The sequence below is a fragment of the Nicotiana tabacum genome, chromosome 15 (genome assembly GCF_000715075.1).
Source record: "Nicotiana tabacum cultivar K326 chromosome 15, ASM71507v2, whole genome shotgun sequence".
NCBI lineage: Eukaryota > Viridiplantae > Streptophyta > Magnoliopsida > Solanales > Solanaceae > Nicotiana > Nicotiana tabacum.
Window position 1 is genome coordinate 132,932,615 of NC_134094.1, and position 20,313 is coordinate 132,952,927.

At 35.3% G+C, this 20,313-nt stretch overlaps 2 protein-coding genes, 1 long non-coding RNA gene and 1 pseudogene across 4 annotated transcripts; 2 read left to right on the plus strand and 2 right to left on the minus strand.

Annotated features, from left to right (window-relative positions):
- The first annotated feature begins 6,964 nt into the window (after positions 1 to 6,964).
- LOC107775111 (uncharacterized) lies at positions 6,965 to 10,869 on the plus strand. The gene is made up of 8 exons (XM_016594792.2): positions 6,965 to 7,393; positions 7,947 to 8,077; positions 8,785 to 8,862; positions 8,939 to 8,983; positions 9,089 to 9,133; positions 9,234 to 9,285; positions 9,953 to 10,049; positions 10,334 to 10,869. Exons 1-8 carry the CDS (start codon positions 7,072 to 7,074, stop codon positions 10,497 to 10,499), a joined length of 936 nt encoding a protein of 311 aa, XP_016450278.1. The 5' UTR covers positions 6,965 to 7,071; the 3' UTR covers positions 10,500 to 10,869.
- On the minus strand, positions 8,505 to 12,319 carry LOC107775116 (major allergen Pru ar 1-like; annotated as a pseudogene).
- Positions 12,320 to 14,722: 2,403 nt separating this feature from the next.
- Positions 14,723 to 19,833, minus strand: LOC107775113 (protein DEHYDRATION-INDUCED 19 homolog 4). Of its 2 annotated transcripts, XM_016594796.2 has the most exons (5): positions 19,573 to 19,833; positions 18,264 to 18,406; positions 16,147 to 16,224; positions 15,719 to 15,981; positions 14,723 to 15,004 (listed from the first exon to the last, which is right to left on the minus strand). In XM_016594796.2, exons 1-5 carry the CDS (start codon positions 19,631 to 19,633, stop codon positions 14,896 to 14,898), a joined length of 654 nt encoding a protein of 217 aa, XP_016450282.1. In that variant the 5' UTR covers positions 19,634 to 19,833; the 3' UTR covers positions 14,723 to 14,895. The 2 variants fall into 2 exon arrangements, with proteins under 2 accessions (XP_016450282.1, XP_075087423.1); XM_075231322.1 differs by lacking the exon at positions 16,147 to 16,224.
- LOC142169507 (uncharacterized) lies at positions 17,514 to 17,990 on the plus strand. The gene is made up of 2 exons (XR_012699472.1): positions 17,514 to 17,813; positions 17,914 to 17,990. It is a non-coding gene; the product is annotated as an uncharacterized LOC142169507 (long non-coding RNA).
- Positions 19,834 to 20,313: the final 480 nt, after the last annotated feature.

Here is a 20,313-nt window from a genome sequence, read left to right on the forward strand (position 1 = left end):
AATTCTTTATGTTAACATTTGGATGGAAGTAGTGAAAAGTATAATCTCCGCATTAAATTAATTATGAAATAAAATCATAGGAGTGCAGCATTTAATACATTTAGAATCTATTTCAAATGAATTAACGGAGAAAAACATAGAGCTAAAAATGTAACTTTTCCCTTTTTACTGGAAAATTATTTCTCAAAAAAATATTTTTGAGTGTTAGATTGACCAATAACAATATCAACATAATCTCACTTAGAGGGGTTTGGGGGATAGTGTGTACACTCGCATCGTATCCTTACCTTGTGGAGGTAGAAAGACTATATTTTCAATAGACTCTCTGTTCAACAACAATATAAGCAAAACAATAGTAAAAAGGAAATACTATAGAAGTCAGGTAATAAAAATAAGGCATAATGCCTAAATGACACCTATACTTGTGTCACTTTGTCATGTCGGTCCCCAAACTTAACAATTTGCCAATTGAACATTTACACTCCTTCAAACCGTATATAATAAACGCTTATGACATGAGATTGCCAGTGCGTGTAATACAATCTCCTACATGTAGGACGCCACGTCAAGAAAATTAACCCACGTAGGCTCCAGGTCATTTATTATCGCCACATAGGAAAATAAAACGGGAAATGATTATTAACTCCCCAAACCCAAAAGTTTCCCTCATTTTACACTTACCCCGCTTAGTTTAAGGCATAGAAAGTATCGAACCACTTATGTCTCTCCTCTCTTCTCCGTCATCGTTGTCGGGATTTCTATCATCGCAGTTGTTATCGAAGTTTCTAGGGTATGTTTTTCATATTTTCTTCATCTTTTATCTTTATTGATCTTCATTTACCTCAACATATGGGGCTTTTGCTTTGTTTAGGGTTTTTAGGAAAAAGTTGGGTTATGTCGTAATTGATGTTTAATTTTTCTTAATAAACGGGGCTTTTGCTCTATTTCATTACATTTTGAAGTGAAAACTTTTTAAATGTAGTTTCATGCATGTAATGGCATATTTGGTTATTCCGTTTTTTTTTTGTCAAATCAGAATTTCATCTTAGATTTATGCATTTTTTTGTGAAGTTTGTTGGGTCTCATTGTTGTTAGTGGTCCACTAGTGTATTTCTGAATATTATAGGGTATTGTGGGGACGAAAAAAGAATCTTGGAAGCTTTTTTACTTAAAAAATCTATCTTTTTTGTTGGTTTATTTATAGAGTTATGCAAAGGTCCAATTTTTGATAAAAATAGTCATTGATAACAATATTTTTTTTGTTACTTTGCATGTATGAGAAGAAAATGGCTTCAAGCCTGGTTAACCTACAAATCCACCACAGTGGTAATTTTGTATCGGACTCTGAGCTAAGGTATGCAAATGGACTAACTTGTCCTCAATTAACTACAGTTGATGTTGATGAGCTGCATATTATGTTGTTTCACAAGTTTGATAGGGACTTAGGATTTTTAGAAGTTGATTTGTTTGGATGCAAAGTTAACAAAAGGGGTGGCTATTACATTTTAAAAACAGATGCTGATGTGTTAAAGTTTCTTAATAGATTGAAAGGTAGTGACTTTGTTGATGTTTGTATTGTCCATGTACTTAGTAATTCTATTCTTGTTGAGGACATAACTGAACTGGACCCCACTCCACAAACACATAGGCATGACAATGAGTTATATGCTATGGCTGATGTGTCACCTCCCAACAATGATATAAATAGGACTGAAAATGACAAAGATACGGATACGGGGGAAGATATAAATAGAGAGATAGAAGAATCAGATGAAGGTGGAGGTAATAACTTCTCATTTTATCACCTCCAAACATTAAAATCTGATTTTGATAAGGACTTTGATGATTCTGAAGAATCTGACTCACTGTTTGATATAGATGAGAACACTAAAGAGTGTAGTGATCTAGAAGATGACTTTTCTGAAATTAGACAGTCTAAAATTAACAAAAAGAAGAATGCCCAAGTGAATATAGATGAAATACCATCTGGTCCAGTTGGTGTAGATTATGGTTTTGAAGTTATACATAAGAACAACAACAACAACCTAGTATAATCCCATTAGTAGGGTCTGGGGAGGGTAGTGTGTACGCAGACCTTACCCCTACCCTGAGGCAGGGATGCTGTTTTCCAATAGACCCTCGGCTCCCTCCCTCCAAGAACTCCCCACCTTGCTTTTGGGGTGACTCGAACTTACAACCTATTGGTTGGAAGTGAAAGGTGCTCACCACTAGAGCAACCCATTCTTGTCTCAAGTTATACATAAGAACAAAAAAGAAAAATATGAAGGAAAACTAGGAGGAGATGACAAGTATTTTGACAGCTCAGATCGAGGTAGTGAGTGTAGTGATGATGAAAGAGAACTTGTTGGCCCTGATGAAGTAAGGGATGCACCAACTAGGAATCCAAGTAAGAAGGTCTACTTTGACACAAGTTGAAAAAAATATATTATTTGAACTGTATATGATATTTGAGAATGTTGTACAGTTTAGGAAGGCATTGCACACCTATTATATTCAAAAAGGTGTGAACCTTAAGTTGAAACCTAATCAGAGGGAAAGGGTTAGGGCAAACTACACAAAGAAAGGTTATCCATGGCATATTTTTGGCAGCATAGAAGGTAGCACCAGGAATTTTAGGGTGATTACATACTACCATGTTCGCAAATGCTACAAAAAGATAAAGAACAAGATGTGTAACCCACCATGAATTGCAAAAAACTTCAAAGACAGAATAACTAGTGAGTCTTAAATTAAACTTCATCAAATTCAAGCCTTAATTAGGAAAGCATATGGTCTGTATGTGAGCAAAACTTCCTGCAGAAAGGCAAAAATGATAGTTATGAGAGAGAATATGGGTTATTACAAGAAAAAATTTGCTATGCTTCATAATTATGCTGAAATGCTAAAGTCTACTAATCCTGGCACTACTGTAGTGATAAGGACATCTAAGAATGCAAAACCTGGCAAGGAGGTATTTATGGGCATTTATATCTGTCTTGAAGCATTAAAAACTAGATGGTTAGAAGGGTGCAGAAACATAATTGCCTTTGATGGTGCATTCCTAAAGGGAATATGTAAAGGTGAACTGCTTTCTTATATTTTAAAGGATGTAAATAATCAAATATACCATGTAGCTTGGGTAGTAGTTGAAAAGGAATCCAAGGATACATGGTCTTGGTTTATCAGATGTCTCAAGCATGATATGAACTTGACAAAAACTGAAGGAGAAGGGCTGACAGTCATGTCTGATATGTAGAAGGTATGGTTTCTAACACTTTTTCTTTAAAGTGAAATTATTTTCATTTATGTTTAAGTTATAACAATATAATATTATTGATTGTAGGGTCTTCATCTAGTAATAACTCAGTTATTGCCAAATGTTGAGATGAGATGGTGTGCTAGACATATCTAGGCCAATTGGAAGCAAAATTGGCCTGGTGAGGAAAGAAGGAAAAAGTTTTGCAAGTGTGTAAGAGCTACATTTGAAGTTTACTTTATCAAGAAGTTGGATGAAATGGACTTGCTGGAGGGGAGATATTGTCCAAGACTTGCTGAAATACAACAAAGAGACATAGTGTAGGGCATACTTCAAAGAACATAGTAAGTGTGATGTAATAGAGAACAACATGTGCGAGGCATTCAATAGTTGGCTATTGGTAGCTAGGCACAAAAATATCATTACTATGTTAGAGAAAATTAGAATCAAGTGTATGGAGAGGATAAATAGCATGAGAGAATTTTTTGGAAATGGGTAGGTGATATATCACCCATGGCTATAGAAATACTTAGAGAGAATGCTCAAAGGGCAGCAAAATATGAAGTCAAATTTAATGGTGAAACAGGGTACGAGATCTAGAATGGGCCATATAAACATGTTGTTGACTTTAGGAGGTGGTCCTGTACTTGTAGATCATGGCAACTCAAAGGAATTTCATGTGCACGTGCAATTATAACAATGCATTATAATAACTATGAGGTTGAGCCATATGTTGACCATTGGTATAGGAAGGACACATACCTTAAGGCATGCACCAGATTCATTCAACCTTTAACTAATATGAATTTGTGGCCAAAAAGCATACTGCCAGCTAATGAGCCACTTATTATAACTGCATTGCTAGGAAGGCCAAAGAAAAAAAATTTACTCATGAACCAAAGAAAATTTTTGGGAATAGTACAAGGATATGAAGACAAATGAGATGTTCTTTGTGTAAGACTCTTGGACATAACAAGAAAGGATGTTCATCAACAGTAAGTATTAATGTTCTTTATGCCCATTATCAGATGAATTCAATTACTAATGTCTGTTTTGTTATATGTATGCAGAGAAACCAATGGAGAAGGGTTAGAACTAGTTCAGTTGGAGGTGAAACTACTGAAAATGCTTCATCAACAGCAACATGTGGAAGGGCTGGAACTAGTAGAAGTGCATAAGCAGCATCAACAACAGCTAGATCAGCAACAACAAGAGCTTCCACTATAGAAAGTGGCACCTTCACTCAAATAATTGATCCAAGCACACAACAATCAACTAATGTTGCTGGAGGTCCAAAAAGGAAGACCAATGATCCTAGAAGAGGTGGTGCAAATGCAGGGTCTAAGAGACCAAAGACAACAAGATATGGTCTGCTATTTGATTCAAGTGGCACTGTGATACAGAGGGTAAATATTTCTACTTAATTGCACAGTTAACAAATATAGTTTACTAGATAATCCCTCACTCATAATCTTTTATCTTTGTGCAGTCTGGAACTACTGACAGAGTAGTACCTAATCCTTCTACACTCATAAGTTCTGCCCCCACCAACATTGAACTTAGGTTCAAACCCCCTGGACTAAAATGAAAGGGTCGAGCTGCAGTTACACAAAGGTAGCTGCAAGAACAGAGATATATAAGGGCAAACTCTTCTACTAGGGTTGTATATGGATCAGATCAGATCGGATTTAGCATATTTCGGATTCGGATTTCGAATTTTGGATTCTACAAAATACAATCCGAATCCGATCCGAATTAATATCGGATCAAATCGAATTTTAAAGTTTGGATCAGATCATTATTTCGAATTTCGAATCGGATTATATGTATTATTAAATCTATTGCTAATCTAATCGGCTAATGCATTTGCCTTATCTGCTTCTTATGTATTATGTGCTAATACAAATATCTCTTTTCTTTTCATCCCTTTTATCAACATTGCATCTCTAAGAAATTATTTCTCTGGAGGTTCGAGTTGTTATGCCTCAGAGTTGCAAACTCATACATATATTTTCTTTGTAAAAGAGGCAATACAACAAGAAAAATTCATGTTTCTACAATTATGAAGGTACTATGATGCCAATACAGCTAAATCAAGCAATTGTAAAGGCAATAACTTAGAGAAAAATATAAAGAAAGTACTAATTATCCGAAATTAAAGTTTAGTATTTATACATGCCCTAATAATTTCAGATAACGGATCAGATCGGGTAAAAATTATATCAATCTGAATCTGATTCGAATATTCAAAATTTTAATAAACATAATTCGAAATCCGAAATTGAGTAGAACGGTTCATATTTCGGATATCCGATCCAAATAAACAGCTTTATCTGCTACAACCACTCAAGCCACACCAAAAATACAATCCACACCAAGCAACCAAGCCACAACAAACATTAATTGAAGTGATCAACTGGTATTTATATTGAGACTTAATGATGGATGTTTTTGTTAACTGCCTATGGTAGATAATATTTTGTAAAGCTACATAATTGTGGATGTTTTTGTTGATTGTCTATCGTAGACAGTATTTTGTAAAGCAGCTTCCTTATTTTGGATATTTTATTAACTACCTATAGCAGGCCATGATATTAGTAGTGGAAGTATTGTTTGGTGTAATGGTAAATTACAATTCCCTTTGTCAATATATTCCATGAACAAAATTTTACATCAACACAAAATATGTAGCCTAAACCCAGGAAATAAGAAAGTGCGCTATCAATCCTAAACACATAACATAAGAGCTAACATTAGAACAACTAAAACAACAATTATAATAACAACAACTATGAACTTCGACCTTCCTTGTCTTCTTTGACAATGACATCAATCACTCTTCTTAATAAGACCCGCAAGAAGAGTCTTGTAGTGTTCTTCCTCAATCGCAGGATCAACCCATCGGAAAAAGCCACAACCTTCACCAATCTCATATCTTCGGCAATCTAGGAACCTTCTTCCAGGATTGTTGGGTGTTCGTGATATTTTAAGATTTGCAGCAACCTCACAATAACACAAGGTTCCTTCTTCATTGCTGAAGGAGAGGACGCGACAATAGCTTATTTCTTGCCGGAGAAGAAGAAAAAAATCGATCTTCAAAAGAAAATGGGATGGCAAAAATTGATGGGTAATGAAGAATCCCAGCAAAGAAATTCTATTTTTCACTGTTGAAGCTAACACGAGAAAGAAGAAGGCATCAGATTTGGATATAAATCAACTTCTATAATGTTCAACAATGGAGAATAAAGTAGAAAGAAGAAGATGGTTAATGTTCAACAATGGAGAATAAAGTAGAAAGAAGAAGATGGTTGTTAAATAGGCCATGTTATTATCTTTAGGGCTTTTTCAACCGCCCTTACGCCCCTTATAGGTGTGTGAATCACGCACTAAAGTCAAATATGACACATAGGACCGGCCTCCTGTCATAAGCGTTTATTATACACAGTTTAAAAGAGTGTATATGTTCAATTGATAAATTGTTAAGTATGGGGACCGACATGACAAAGTGACACAAGTATAAATATCATTTAGGCTATTCTGTCTAAAAACAATAACAACAATAAGATAATAAATGGCCGAAGCAAAAGAAATGATAAATCTTAATAAAAATCTAAAAAAAAATAAATACTCCATTAACTACTAACCTTTTACGTAATTGATGGGTGTTAGATTGACGAAAATGACTTATTGGTGGTGTAGGTGTGTCTTTTTCAGGCTTAGCTTTCGGCATTCGTTCCTCTTTCCCAATCAAAAGAATTACATTCCCCACCCAAACAAACAGCACTCATCTTTCTCACACTCTTCACGTGTTACACATGACCACTTACACCTACACTCCTCCTGTAGTAGGCGTAGGACCTCCATTTCTGCCACTTGTTCGTGTTCCCACGCGCTTACGACCTACTTATAATGTCTCCACTACCTCCGCCGCTGCTTCTTCTCCTCGTTCACTCAATTTCTCTTTTCCTCGCCGGAGATATTTTTTCCCGCCAAAATCCACCATGCCTTCCGCCGCCGCTGCTGCCAACGTTGATGAAATGAAGTTTCCTTTGGAACTCTCCGATGAGTTCGATTTTGATCGAATTGTCTCCTCCGATGGACTTATCTCCATTTGTGGCTTCGGTTCTCTCCTCTCAGGTTAATATATTCATACTTCCTCTGATCCTAAAAAGTAAAAATGTTTGACAATTCTGCTTTAGAAATTAAACATGTGAACGTTGACTAATATTTATTAGAAAAGTTATAATTTCAGTATTTTCGGTACTTTTTATGTACTTCCTGTATATTAGTATTAATTTTCTCCGTATGCGGCTTTGGTTCTCTCCTACAGATTAATCATACATTAACTTTGATTTCGGAGAATATTTTAGTACTTGTGTGTTTGGCGATATATAAACTAACGGAACTTTGATCAGTATTTTAACATATATTTTTTTCAACACTTTCACATAACAGACTTGCAATTTATTATACTTTTTTGTGTACTTCTTGAATGGCTAAATTTAAACATGTACGTTGCTTATTTATAGAATCAGTTTAACACTAAAAAGTGTCTTCAACATTTAATGTTTGTCTGCTACTTTTAATCAGCTAACCCAAAGCGACAGAAAAAAAAAAGTGATTTATCTCAACATAGTGGTGTATATTGTCTCTATGGCATTTTGACCATGTTGTGTTGTTGGTAGAACAGAGAGGAGTGCTCGGAGTACATTTCCAGATCTGATCAATTTCAGAGTGGGGAAATTGAGTGGATTTCGGAGAGTATTTGCTCATGTGGCGCCTATTTTCTTCGAGCGTGGCACTGCTAATCTTGATACCAAGGTGCCTTATATTCACTAAGAATACAACCTTTTATATTGTTTGGTTTTGCAAAGAGTAAAAGAACAAAGAAAAAAGATGGCTATTCCATGCTTATCTCTTGATATATCAATTGGATATTAGAAAGGAGAAAGAAAACTAAAATTAAAATAAAATTGCTCAACAACAATTTTGTGTAAAAGGTACTAACTTTTGATGGTTTACATGAATATTTATCAGTAGAATTTTTCCGGCTTTGAAAGGGTGAAACAAATTGGAAATCAGAAAATGGCCTGTTATAATCGTTTTAAGTCTTTTTACTGGAATTGGGAAGGAGGACAATGCTTCTGGAAATTTGGAAGGAGAGAAAACTGGAAATGAAAGAATGGTATAAGCCTAGCAGACCAAGTGGAATAGTGGATTAGTCGAGGTGCAAGTAAGTTGGTTGGGACTCCAAGTTTATCAAAAATGAAAATGAAAGAAATCCCAGCCTAATTCTCTGTTTAAATCTCTAAAGTATCAGTCCCTGGTTGTTATTTTGTCGAAAATCTTAGCAAATCTCTCTGCATGAATGAGTTAGATTAGCTTGATTTTCATTTTTTGTACATTTGTGGTATCAGGAAAACCATCATTGTGAATAAGCTATTGCTACTTCTCCAATACTCTCAGACAGACTGAAGAAATTTGTTTAGGACTGACTTCTTTTGCATGGAATGTTTCTATATTTCCAGGAAATATCAAGCTTGAGTGTGGAGTCCTGTGAAGGGGAAACTCTTATAGTAACTATCTTTGAAATTCAGAGATCAGAGGTAATGTGTTAGTAATAATCCATCTTAATTTGACATGATTACTTCTGATCTCTAACTTCTTCTCTGTAAAGGCCAGATTCCAGCATTTATTGAAAGGGAGCACGAATTCCGGTTTTTAGCTGTAGGACCTTCGATAATCTTTCCTTCTCTTTCCTTTCTCTAACTATATAAATGAAAGTGTAAGTTCAATTCAAGTAATTAATATCAGTATCCCTTTTTTATTTAGGTAATCCCAGAAACATTAAATGAATTGTTTTACATCAACCCAGCAGTAAGCACTAAGCACCCTGAGACTGCTTGGCCTTTTCTACCTCTAGTGGACCAATAATTTGTATTCCTGATCTAATTCTTTGTATTATCTTTTAATGCAGGTAATTTGTACCCGTTATAGTGATGAGGAGTATCTGAAAACTAGATGCAAAGGTAGTTTTCCTATCACTAGGAATGGTAGTGAGTAGTATATCACTGATACAGAGATGTCCAAAATTGAAAAGGATGAAAATTTTCATTCTTCAACATGAGTATGTACAACATGGGGTATTTGTGCCGTTTGCGAGTCTTAACTTCTGTAATTTTGCATACCTCCCTATCTAGGTTACAACCTCATGGGTGAATTTTTACAATATAACATGTCATAAGTATGAGTGATGATATAAGAGTGTAGTCACTTGAAATTTTGTGGTTATATAGGTGGATACATCAACTGTAATGCTTGTTAGATTGAGAATTTACCTGTATTTAATTTCCTTATTAAAATACATTTATTTTTTATTCTGAAACAAAAAGAAAAGCCGACCCTAACTTGTTTAGAACTAAGGTGTAGGGTTGTTGTGAACTTAAAGGAAAAATCAACTTTGTCATATGGTAGAGTGTGTACCAAATACCTTGCTGACACTAATGATAAGAAAATGGGAAATGCTTCCTCCAGAAAGGAGAATTAACTGCCAGTTCTGGAATTGATGATTCAATTTTATGCTGTTCTTTGTAGGACAGTTTTGTTTCTCTGCTAAGTTGCTAGTGTCCTATCTCTTATTTTTGGCTTCTTTGTAGATGATGCAGTTTGATGTGTTATCTCTTATTTTATCATTAGGTGATAAAGGCATCTTCTTCCAGCAGTATGGACGGTATAACATAGACAAGATTTGGAGGGATGATATATTACCTTGCCGTGTCTATCTCCGCCATTGGTTAGTTCTGTCCAGTTCTTGTAGTGCAAACCACATTCTTATTTGAAACTTGCTTCCTCAACTTTGAACTCTGAGATTATTGGATATCGTTCCTTGAATGGACAGAATTGTTCTTTTTTCCGATGGCACTACCTAAAATTACTTTGCTTTTGGTTTAGATTGAAACAACCATACCTTATACTTGTAAACCTTTAATTTATTGTTAGTCAAGATTTATTTCAAACCTAACACAAGCAGTAAACGAGCATCCTAGTTTGATAAATGATTAAAGATTTACTTTGCAGTGTTCTGGCAGCTCAAAATCTTGGTGATATAGCTTACGACAATTTTCTTGATCATACCTTCCTTGGCGATCGTAGAACAACAATACGTGAGTACTTGGCAACAACTGGTTCCGGAATCATGGAAGAGGAGCCTCCAGAGTTGTTAAAAAACCGATATGGCGGTTAAGTTGGATGCGGAATGACATTGCTGATTTACTTATTCCATTCGAAGTCCATTGAATGAGTGAAGTTTGGGTTCATCATTACAACAAAAACACTAGATTTCAGATCTCTCCATTAAGTTACTGGGATTATTAGGTAGCTTTGCTGAATATCTCCATAATTAGGCATCAGCAAAGGTAAGCATATTCGTATGTTGAAATTTAACTTTTGACCTATCTAAATTGTACTGTACAAGCAGAACTGCAATTAGACTTTTAGATGTAAGTCTGCTTCTTTCTTTTCTTCCCCTGTAGTCATTTTCCTCTAGAATGTGGAGCCTTGACAGATAGTTGAACTGATACTCAATGTATATTATTGTGTCTATTATGCTTTAATGGAGTCCACTTCATCGAAACTAATTTTGTTTACTTCCAACTTTTCTTGTTAATTTTGTAATTAACGACTCAATAAACATTAAATTATAAGTCGAGCATATAAAATGAAATCGAAGAAAAACCCTCATTACAATTTGATAGTACTGTTGTGGTATGGAAATGCTTTCTCACACCAAACACAAGTTTTATTAACCAACAAAAGTAGTAAATTAAACAAAGTGAAACAAACTGGAGCATACATCAACAACAATTATGACGCCTCATACCTCAGTTCCAAACAAGTTAGGGTCGACTAATTAAACTATTCATTCGGGTTTGCCAAGAGATAGGCCTCAACAGCCTTTACAATACCAGCAGCCATCTCTTTGCCTGCCTTGATTTCCTCTTCTTTAATCTCAACACCAGGTTTTGTATTGTATTTGCTAGTGTTTTTACCTTTACATCCTCCATCAGGCATGGATTCAAGATTTATCTCATATGAAATGGAGTCAATCTTGTCCATCAAAGTATCACCTTCAATCAATGTGTAAGCATAGGTCATTTTTTCCTTGTCAATTGCATCAACCCTATGCTTCACAAACTTGATTTCACTACCTGCATACACGAAAAAAACAATTTAGTTTAGAGTGTGTTCGATATGAGGGGCGTTATTATACATAAAACTACAAAAGAATATTTTGAAAATATATATATAGTCAGACCTCTCTATAACAATATCCTTATATAACAACATTTCACTATAAAAGTCAAGCTTTTTCGGAACCAATTTTTATGTTATGCTATAATATATGTTCTCTATAACAACACTTCGCTATAACATTCAAAAATATTCGGAACAAACGAGGTTGTTATAGAGAGGTTTGACTTTATTAATAATTATATTAGCAAATAGAAGAATGTTTTGATGAAATTTTTAATAGTAAAGAGTGGATTTGTTTTTGCGCAACTCGAGACTAATAATATTGTCTAAGTGTTAGTTGAAGCAAGTATATGTAGTTGAAGTTCACATATTTGCAAGGAAAATAACTTCCGCCCTGTAAGTGATCAGAGACGTCACTACCTGCATGCATTTTTGAGTTTTGATGGACAAGGAACATTTTATGATAACAAAATACCAAAAATAACTTTTCACGAAAAATATTTTCCTAGAAAATGACTTCCGTCATACCAAACACAGCCCTGCAAAGCTCGATCTAAATACTCGAGAGAAGCGTGGTTTTAAAATAATTTTTAAAAAAAAGATAGAAAAAAAGAAGATATATATTGCCTTCAGCAAAGTTCATTTGCTTGATTGTTCCAGGGCCTCCATCTCCTTGAATTGTCTCAATATTTTTGAAAAGTTGAGGTGCAATTTTAGGAAGAAGATTGTCTCCATCAAGAATGGAAGCCTTAAACATTCTTGGGGCTGAAATGGGCTAGTGAACTCATCAGTGATTGTGACAATTCCCATTATAGATCATTTTTTTTCTCTTCAAAAAGTTGGAAATATATTGTCGGATAGAACTTGATCTGAAGAAATTGTGTTGTTTCATGTTGGTATTTATAGCTTGAGAAATAAAGTTAATTTTAATGCTCAAGCTTTCTTGTTTATTAAAGTGTACCATACAACTCTGACAAACGGATCGTGTCGCGCGAGTTGAAAATTGACGGGTCGAGTCCAACTCACCCATCTTTAATACAAATAGAAAATTGGTTAAATATAATATAGATACTCATATTATCTATTATAACTTTTTTAATGCGATCACTTTTGGGAGAATTTTCATTCTCTCAAATTTGAGGAACCCCAAATTTAAGTCTTTACAAATATAAAAGTTAGACTCATTGGTTACCATTAAGAACTATTTTTAAGTGGATAATATAGATCTAATCCATATCTGACCCATTTTTAAAAAGTTTATTATCCAACCCATTTTTAGTGGATAATATGGATGAATAATTATTTATTTTATCTATTTTGCCACCACTGCCTATCACCAAGATTGCGGTGGAGTGGTATGTACTCTTCTTGTTTAAGCAGAGGTCTCGATTTTAAACCTTGGGTATGAAGTCGATTTTGTTAGAGATGTTTTACCCTCTAAACTGGAATTTTCTAGCGTAAATCAGGATTAGTCAAACTCTAGAAGAGGTACAAACCGAAAAAAAGGTAGCATACAATCTTTTAATTAAGGGCGGCGTTTACAAGCATGCATTTCCCTATTAACCAAATTTTTCAGCTAGACAGGTCCAAACTTTTTATTACTATAAATACGATCTTTAATATATACCACAGAAAATAACAGTGCAGGTTCTTTTCAGCTAAATATACCGACATTTTCCTTTTCCACCAGTCATCTTTTTATTGTATTGTGGTTGTTTTTTCTTTTGGTGGTGGTGGGGACCGGGGGGGGGGGGGGAGAGAAATCTTTTTAAATACTTACAAGTGAAATTATGGATTAAAGTGTGGCCGTACGGTCAATAAAATGAGATGAAAATTATGAGAGATTTAGAGACAATTCAAATCTTAGCAAAGACCAAGAAATGCTAGATGATTTTTTTATTTGCTTAAATTTTGGTGGGAAGAATTATTCGACACTTATAATGTTTATAGGAGGTAGCTATCCTGTGAAACAATCTATGTCAAAAAATTTCATCAGTTGTGTCGAAAAATAGCAGGGTATCTAATGAAATAATAGAGATGAGGAGCAAATTAATCTCGACATCACCGTGATTAAAAAAAAAATGTATATGAACTAAACGAAAGTGCCAGTCGTTGAAGCGGTCCTTTTAGCTAGGTTTTACCTGAAATTCGACCCAAAATCTCAATATTAACGTCATTCCTCATTTAAATTGAAATAAATTTCTTTATTTTCTTAATATAAAGTCTTGACTCCCTAAAGTAAACTTGGTCTGATTATTTCATTTTCAGTTGGTTGATGTGGCATAAAATTAGACCATGAGATCTTTAACCACATTGTTCTGCTAAGTACCTCTCTTGTAGAAGTGATTAGTAACTCCAAAAAAAAAATTGATCTTAAGAGGAGATTTTAGTTGACCAACTCATAGGGAGTTTACTCAGTTTGTGTGAGCTTGCTCATATTACTGATTCATAATTATAACGAAGGAGGCCGATTGTGGTAAGTTGGCAAACGTAAAACTAGCTAAATTTTTATAATTCTCATAATACAAAACTCATAGGGACAAACTCACTTGTTACGGGCAGTTAGACTAGCACTCTTTCCCTAATCAAATGAGCTGACTGTCTACTATATATGTCATGCATTGACAGGTGATATGAGAGAGGCTGCATCTAAGTATAACTTTCAAATTAAATCCCGAATTCGAGGATACACTTAGCTATTGAGACGCATTTAAATATAGCTTTCAAATTAAATTCCGAATTCATATATACACTTAGCTATTAAAGGTTAGGAGAGAGCCAAGCGTGTGACATTATTTTGTATGTTGTGTCCACGCTATTTTTCCGTTTTGTTATTATTGTTTTTCTATCTATTTTCTGTTTCCTACGATGCGTATATTATTTTTCCGATTTTTGTTGTCACAGATTCTATTGTATATTTTCGTCTTCTTGAGCTGAGAGTCTCTCGGAAACAGCCTCTCTGCCCCTCCGGATTAGGGATAAAATCTGCATACATTCTATTCTCCCCAGACCCCACTTGTGGAATTTGACTGGTGTTGTTAAACTTGGCTATTGAGCCGGAAAGGTCATGTTTTCATGTGACCCTAGCACAGAAAGAAAAATCTTTAAGTGCATTTTCCACTGAAGAAGAAACCAAGGCAAAGCAACTGGGTCACAGTAATGTTTATGCAGCCTTGCTATACTCTTAAATTAGAAATATATTGCATACTGTCGAACGTGGAAAAGTAATAGTCTTTATCATATACATACAGAACTACATACACTGCGACTATTTTCAGAGTTCTTCTTGGCTAACTACTACAGATTGGCTGCATCTCTTTTTTTCGCCGAGCTACATTACAAGTTATTATATAATAGCTACTACTACAAGCAAATCCTCTGTTAAATTAGAAGTCGTCTTCAAGAAAGGTCGATAGCAAAAGCCCTTGCACAAACTTACTTTTTCTAGCCTTCTCTTCTTGATCTTCCTCAGATAGTGGAGATGGCTGGAAATTTCTGTTCAGAATAACATTAAGATCACTGATCTCAGACATAGTCAATAGAAAACACCAAAATGAGCATCACACTTATCGCTAGACATTGTCAAGTGTATTTACAACGTTCAATAAACTCATGACAAATGCCTTTTCTAAACATAGGCCAGCACTCTACAGGAGTATCTACGACTATTGAGAAATGATAAATATAGCATACAGGATGGGAAGGCATAATAGCCATACAAAGTTACATTATATATTTTTATCACATTACATCCAAATTTGACTGGTAAAGTTGCTGCCATGTGACCAGAAGGTCACGGGTTCAAGTTGTGGAAACAACCTTTTGCATAATGCAGGGTAAGGCTACATACAATAGACCCTTGTGGTCCGGCCCTTCCCCGGACCCCGCACATAGTGGGAGCTTAGTGCACCATGCTGCCCTTTTTACATCCAAATTTGGCTTAAAATGACTTTCCATTAAGAAAATAAAGTTGTGTGCAATTCTACCAAAAGTTTAAACATTAGCAGACACATGAAGAAAATAAATCCAATGAGCTATGGTCAGAGAAACATGAAGAAAAGAAATCTGACTATGGTCGTGCTCATATTCTTAGAAACATTACATTATTAAGGACTTTGTTCCCTTTATACCCCACTTTCTCATCCACTTTCCAGCATCAAAAGCAATAATAAAGAAGACATAACAAAAGTGTAATAATTGCTGCCATACCTGTCAGACAGGTTCTCAACAGCGCTATCTTGTGTTGAGCATGCTTTAGCAGAAGACAGAGGTTGAACTTCAGGAGGTTCATCAACCAAAGCTGAACTGTTAATGAATGAAGATAACAAGGGATCAGGATCTGTAGTTGAGGAAGAAATCAAGTGCGAGGATCCCCTGAGGATGGATTGTAGACTTCCTTCTCTCAGCTCTTTTCTTAAAATAGAAAGAGTTGAATTAGATCCACCCCTACGAAATCGTCTCTTGCGCTGCACCTGTTACACAGTCGAGCCCAGCAGTAAATCAAGACAGAAGTGGAATGCTTTATAGTTCTAGCAAGAGCTACTGATACATTGCCTACTGTAATATCACAAGGAGAGACAGAAAACGCTTCACATTCAAATCCCAGTCTCAACTATGAAAAATCAACAGAAGGATACCTTTAGAATATTTCCATGTTGCTGAGTAATATGCCCAACCAAATTCACCCCGACCTTTTTTGCACAAACGGGGCATATCTGCATTTACAGACATGTTATCTAACTCATCGATTAACTCAGATATATCAACCAGCATAAACATTTTCAACTGACATTTAAAAGTCAGAGTGCCTGAGGATCAATTTTGGTCATGTTTATTGGCATTTAGAGATATCAACATTTTACTTTGACACACAGTTCACAATAAGAGGTCTAAAATCTTAAGTAGATTTAAACATTATAACGATGGAGAATAAATTTTTGTTAAACTTTAGTCACCATCTGACTTTGGTTCGCGTCATTAAAACAAAAGCTTTGTCCTAATTGTTATCTTTGTCTGGAAAAAAAGGCATGTGAAGGTGACGTCTGTCAATACAAAATGTGATACAAACGCTACAACTAAAAACACATAATCAAGACACAAAATAACCCTACTTTTTTTTCCTGGTGCTTTTTTTTTTTTGGGGGGGGGGGGGGGGAGCGTAGAATGAGCATATCTCCTCCTTTAACTCATCAATTCCGCACAGAAATCTGAGACCACGTCATCTCTTACTTCACATTCCCAAGCCAAAATTTAGAAGTTAAAGTAAAGTACCAAGGAGAAAGAAATGAGCTACCCTCGTTAAGGAACCTTTGACTCCCATGATAAACAAGTCCGGATCATCATTCTCAATACCCCAAATGCTGCGGCTAGCTTTTCAGTATCAGACGTGCTTCCCAGGATTTCCAGTTTATATATCTCTTTAGCTAGTGGAGTTGCACAAGGGTGTTACCTTGTTAATAATTTATCTTGGTCAAATGAGACCAAAGCTAACACAAATAGAAAGCAAGAAGCTTAATATTCCTGTGTGCATCTCCTAACAAAGCTAGGCCCTGAATCAGGTTGCACTTCTAAGTCTATTCACTATGAGAGTGACAATTAAATCATAGTTGACTTTCTTTCTCTTAATATAGCACGCCCAACAGCCAAACTCTCTTATCAAGAGTCAACAGTGGTCCATTACCGATTTTCCCCCTTGTTGACTCGAATACTCAACCTTAGGGTAGGAGGTGGAGGAGCCTTTCCACTAGGCTAAAGACAAATCCTTTTTAAACTTGTATAAGGGAAACTAGAAACTGGTAGAAAACTCCAAAAATAAGCAAGAGCATTCAGAAAGGATTTGGAAAAGATATTCTTTTCCAATGAAAAATATGAGGCAAATTATATAGCTTCAAAGGAGGAGTAGAAAAGGTGGGAGGTGACAGGTACCCGGTGGATTAGTCGAGATGCGCGCAAATTGGCCGGGACACCACCATTACGGAAAAAAAGAAAGAATTTGTGACTATCAACAACACAAGAAAAACGAATATCGTCAGAGATTTTAATTGCACTGACATAGCAGCTGAACAGAGGAAAACCTACTATAATGAAGCATTTATGCAACAAATGTTTCTGACACATAGCCTATACCGCTTGATTTCTTGCTCTCCCCAAATAATGTAAAGGAGAAGGAATCAAGAAACTATTTTTTTCCCTCCTTTTTGTAACTTGTATAAGGGAAACTAGAAACTGGTATCCTGAAGTCGTGAAGTTCGAAGCCTCTAAAATAGACATACTGAATGAAAAGGATCATTTCATATAGCTAAAGGTCAACGTTTTCACATTGCAAAATGTGCATGTCCCAGAACCAATACTGTGGTCGACAACTCCCCCCCCCCCCCCCCCAGGATCATTTCATATAGCTAAAGGTCAACGTTTTCACATTGCAAAATGTGCATGTCCCAGTAATCCTCCGAACACCCATCTCGACAAACCCCCCCCCCCCCCCCCACAAAAAAAAAGCACAAGAAATAGAGAAAAGAAAAATAAGCTAAACCATTGAAAAGATTGCACTAGAGAAAGTCAAATGCAGCATCATAATTAGAAGGTTAACAAAGTCCAAAACTTCAACGTGCACATAAGACAGTCCTAGGTGCTAAGAACTTTACAATCCACATATGATAGTTCAATCAATTCAACTATGTGCCTCAACTCAATATGATATTCGAACAAAAGGGGAAAAAAAGCAAGAAAATTAAGAGTTGCAGAGATATTGTACCCCATTCTTAGCCTCAATAGCATGCTCGTCGTCGATATGACAGCAAAGGCCAACAATATCAAAATCCTCGCCACAGAAAGGGCATAGAAACTCCGGCCTTGACTCCTCTTCACCCTCATACTCTTCTCCTATATTATAGAAGTCTGCATAAGACACCAAATACACCCCAACTTCAATCACAAAAACCATAAACAATCTTTCCGACAATTCAACAATCCATAATGCAATAAGAAAAAAACCAGCAATACAACAACTACACCTCAGTACCAAACAAGTAGGGGTCGGCTATATGAATCCTTACTAACCATGTTTCCTCATTTAAATTCATTTCAGGCCAACATTATACAAAATAAAAATAAAAAAGAAAAGTAATGAAAGCTCTCTATATTTCCTACTGGCATAAGATTCTCCATTCTAATAGGGCTAAAGGACTCCTAAAGAGTATAGGATCTTATGAAACATAATAACATGACTTAAACATATTCCTAGCAGTACAAGGCACCTTTAATATTGAATAAAATAGTATTATTGTCTCAATCATCTTACAGAATTTTTGACAAAACATCTGTTTATTGGGCCGCCCTTTTACTATATGAGAGCCGAACTGCTTTCCTTTTTGGGGTAATATTTGTAAAACATCTTTACAATGCCTCTCTACAAAGTAGGAATAATTTGTGTGTACACACTACCCTCTCAGACCCCACAACGTGTGATTACACTGGGTACGTTGTTATTGTTGTATTTGAAAAACATCTTTACGATAAAAAGAAATTATTTGAAGTACTTCAAACCGAAAATGAGCTACTTTTCACCATCATACTTCAGAACACATATATATTTTTTTACAGAAAGTGTACTGAAGATGCCTAAAGAGGAAAGTAAGTGAGAAAATACTAAACCCCTAAATACCAGAAACTAAAACCCAGCATTGCAAACGTAAAATTTCCTTTTCTATTCTTTCATTTTCTTGCAAAACATAATCCACTTAACCTCAGCTCACAAACAAATTCCTTCTTCCATCCCAAAAATTATTATTTTTTAAACAGTATTACTATTTAAAGTAACTCAAATAAATCATTAGATACTTTGACTCGTACTCTTTCTTTCTCAATTTATGTAACATTATTTAAAAAAGGCTAACTTTTTAAACGTGTGATCCAAAATAAATCATAAAGAGATAAATTTTGTGTAGTTATAAATCATTTCATTAGGGATAAAATGAGAATTTAGAGTTAAATACTTTTTAAATATAAAATGTAATATTCTTTTGGACAAATTTAAAGAGGAAAGTAAGTGAGATAACACTGACCTGAACGAGATTGATTACGTCGTGAAGAAGTAGAGAGACGAATCCAAGAATCAGAATCCATTTATAGTATCCTTTAAAACAAATTTTAAGTTAAAATCCTTAGAAAATTTTCAAGAAATTGTACATTCCCTGATACTGAATCAAAGATCAGAACTTTATGGTACCAAAATGCAAATTGATCAAAACCCTAAAGAGAAAATGAGAAATTTAGTCGCGAAGTTTCGTGGAAATGGGAGGAGAAATAGCTAAGAGGGAGCCTCCAATTTTGTACAATAGGAAATGTAGAGGAATTATATAGAGTTTAGATTGTAAATAAAGGCTTGACGTTGGAGTTTATTACGAAATAGCCACTGTCCACTTGGCAGAGAAGAATCGAGTCATTGACTCATCATGATGTGTATATTCTAGGAAATTATGGAAGCTTGTTACTTAAGTTTGGACATTCGATTATACGATTTTCTCTCTCTTTTTTTGTTTTTTTTTGTTTTTAATAACTCGGACTTGAGAACTTTTACAATTATCTCTATGTGACCTATAGGTCACAAATCGAGTCGTAAAAATAGCTACTAATGCGTGCATTAGGTTAAGCTGTGTGCATCATACCCCTTGGGTGCGGCCTTAACGTGGAATGTCTTGTGTATCGGGCTGCCCCTTGTTTTTTTGGACTCTGAGACCTCTTAAGAGGAAAGGAATTCCACCGATCTATTTCTCTTTAACAAGTCATGTGCATAGTGAATTTGT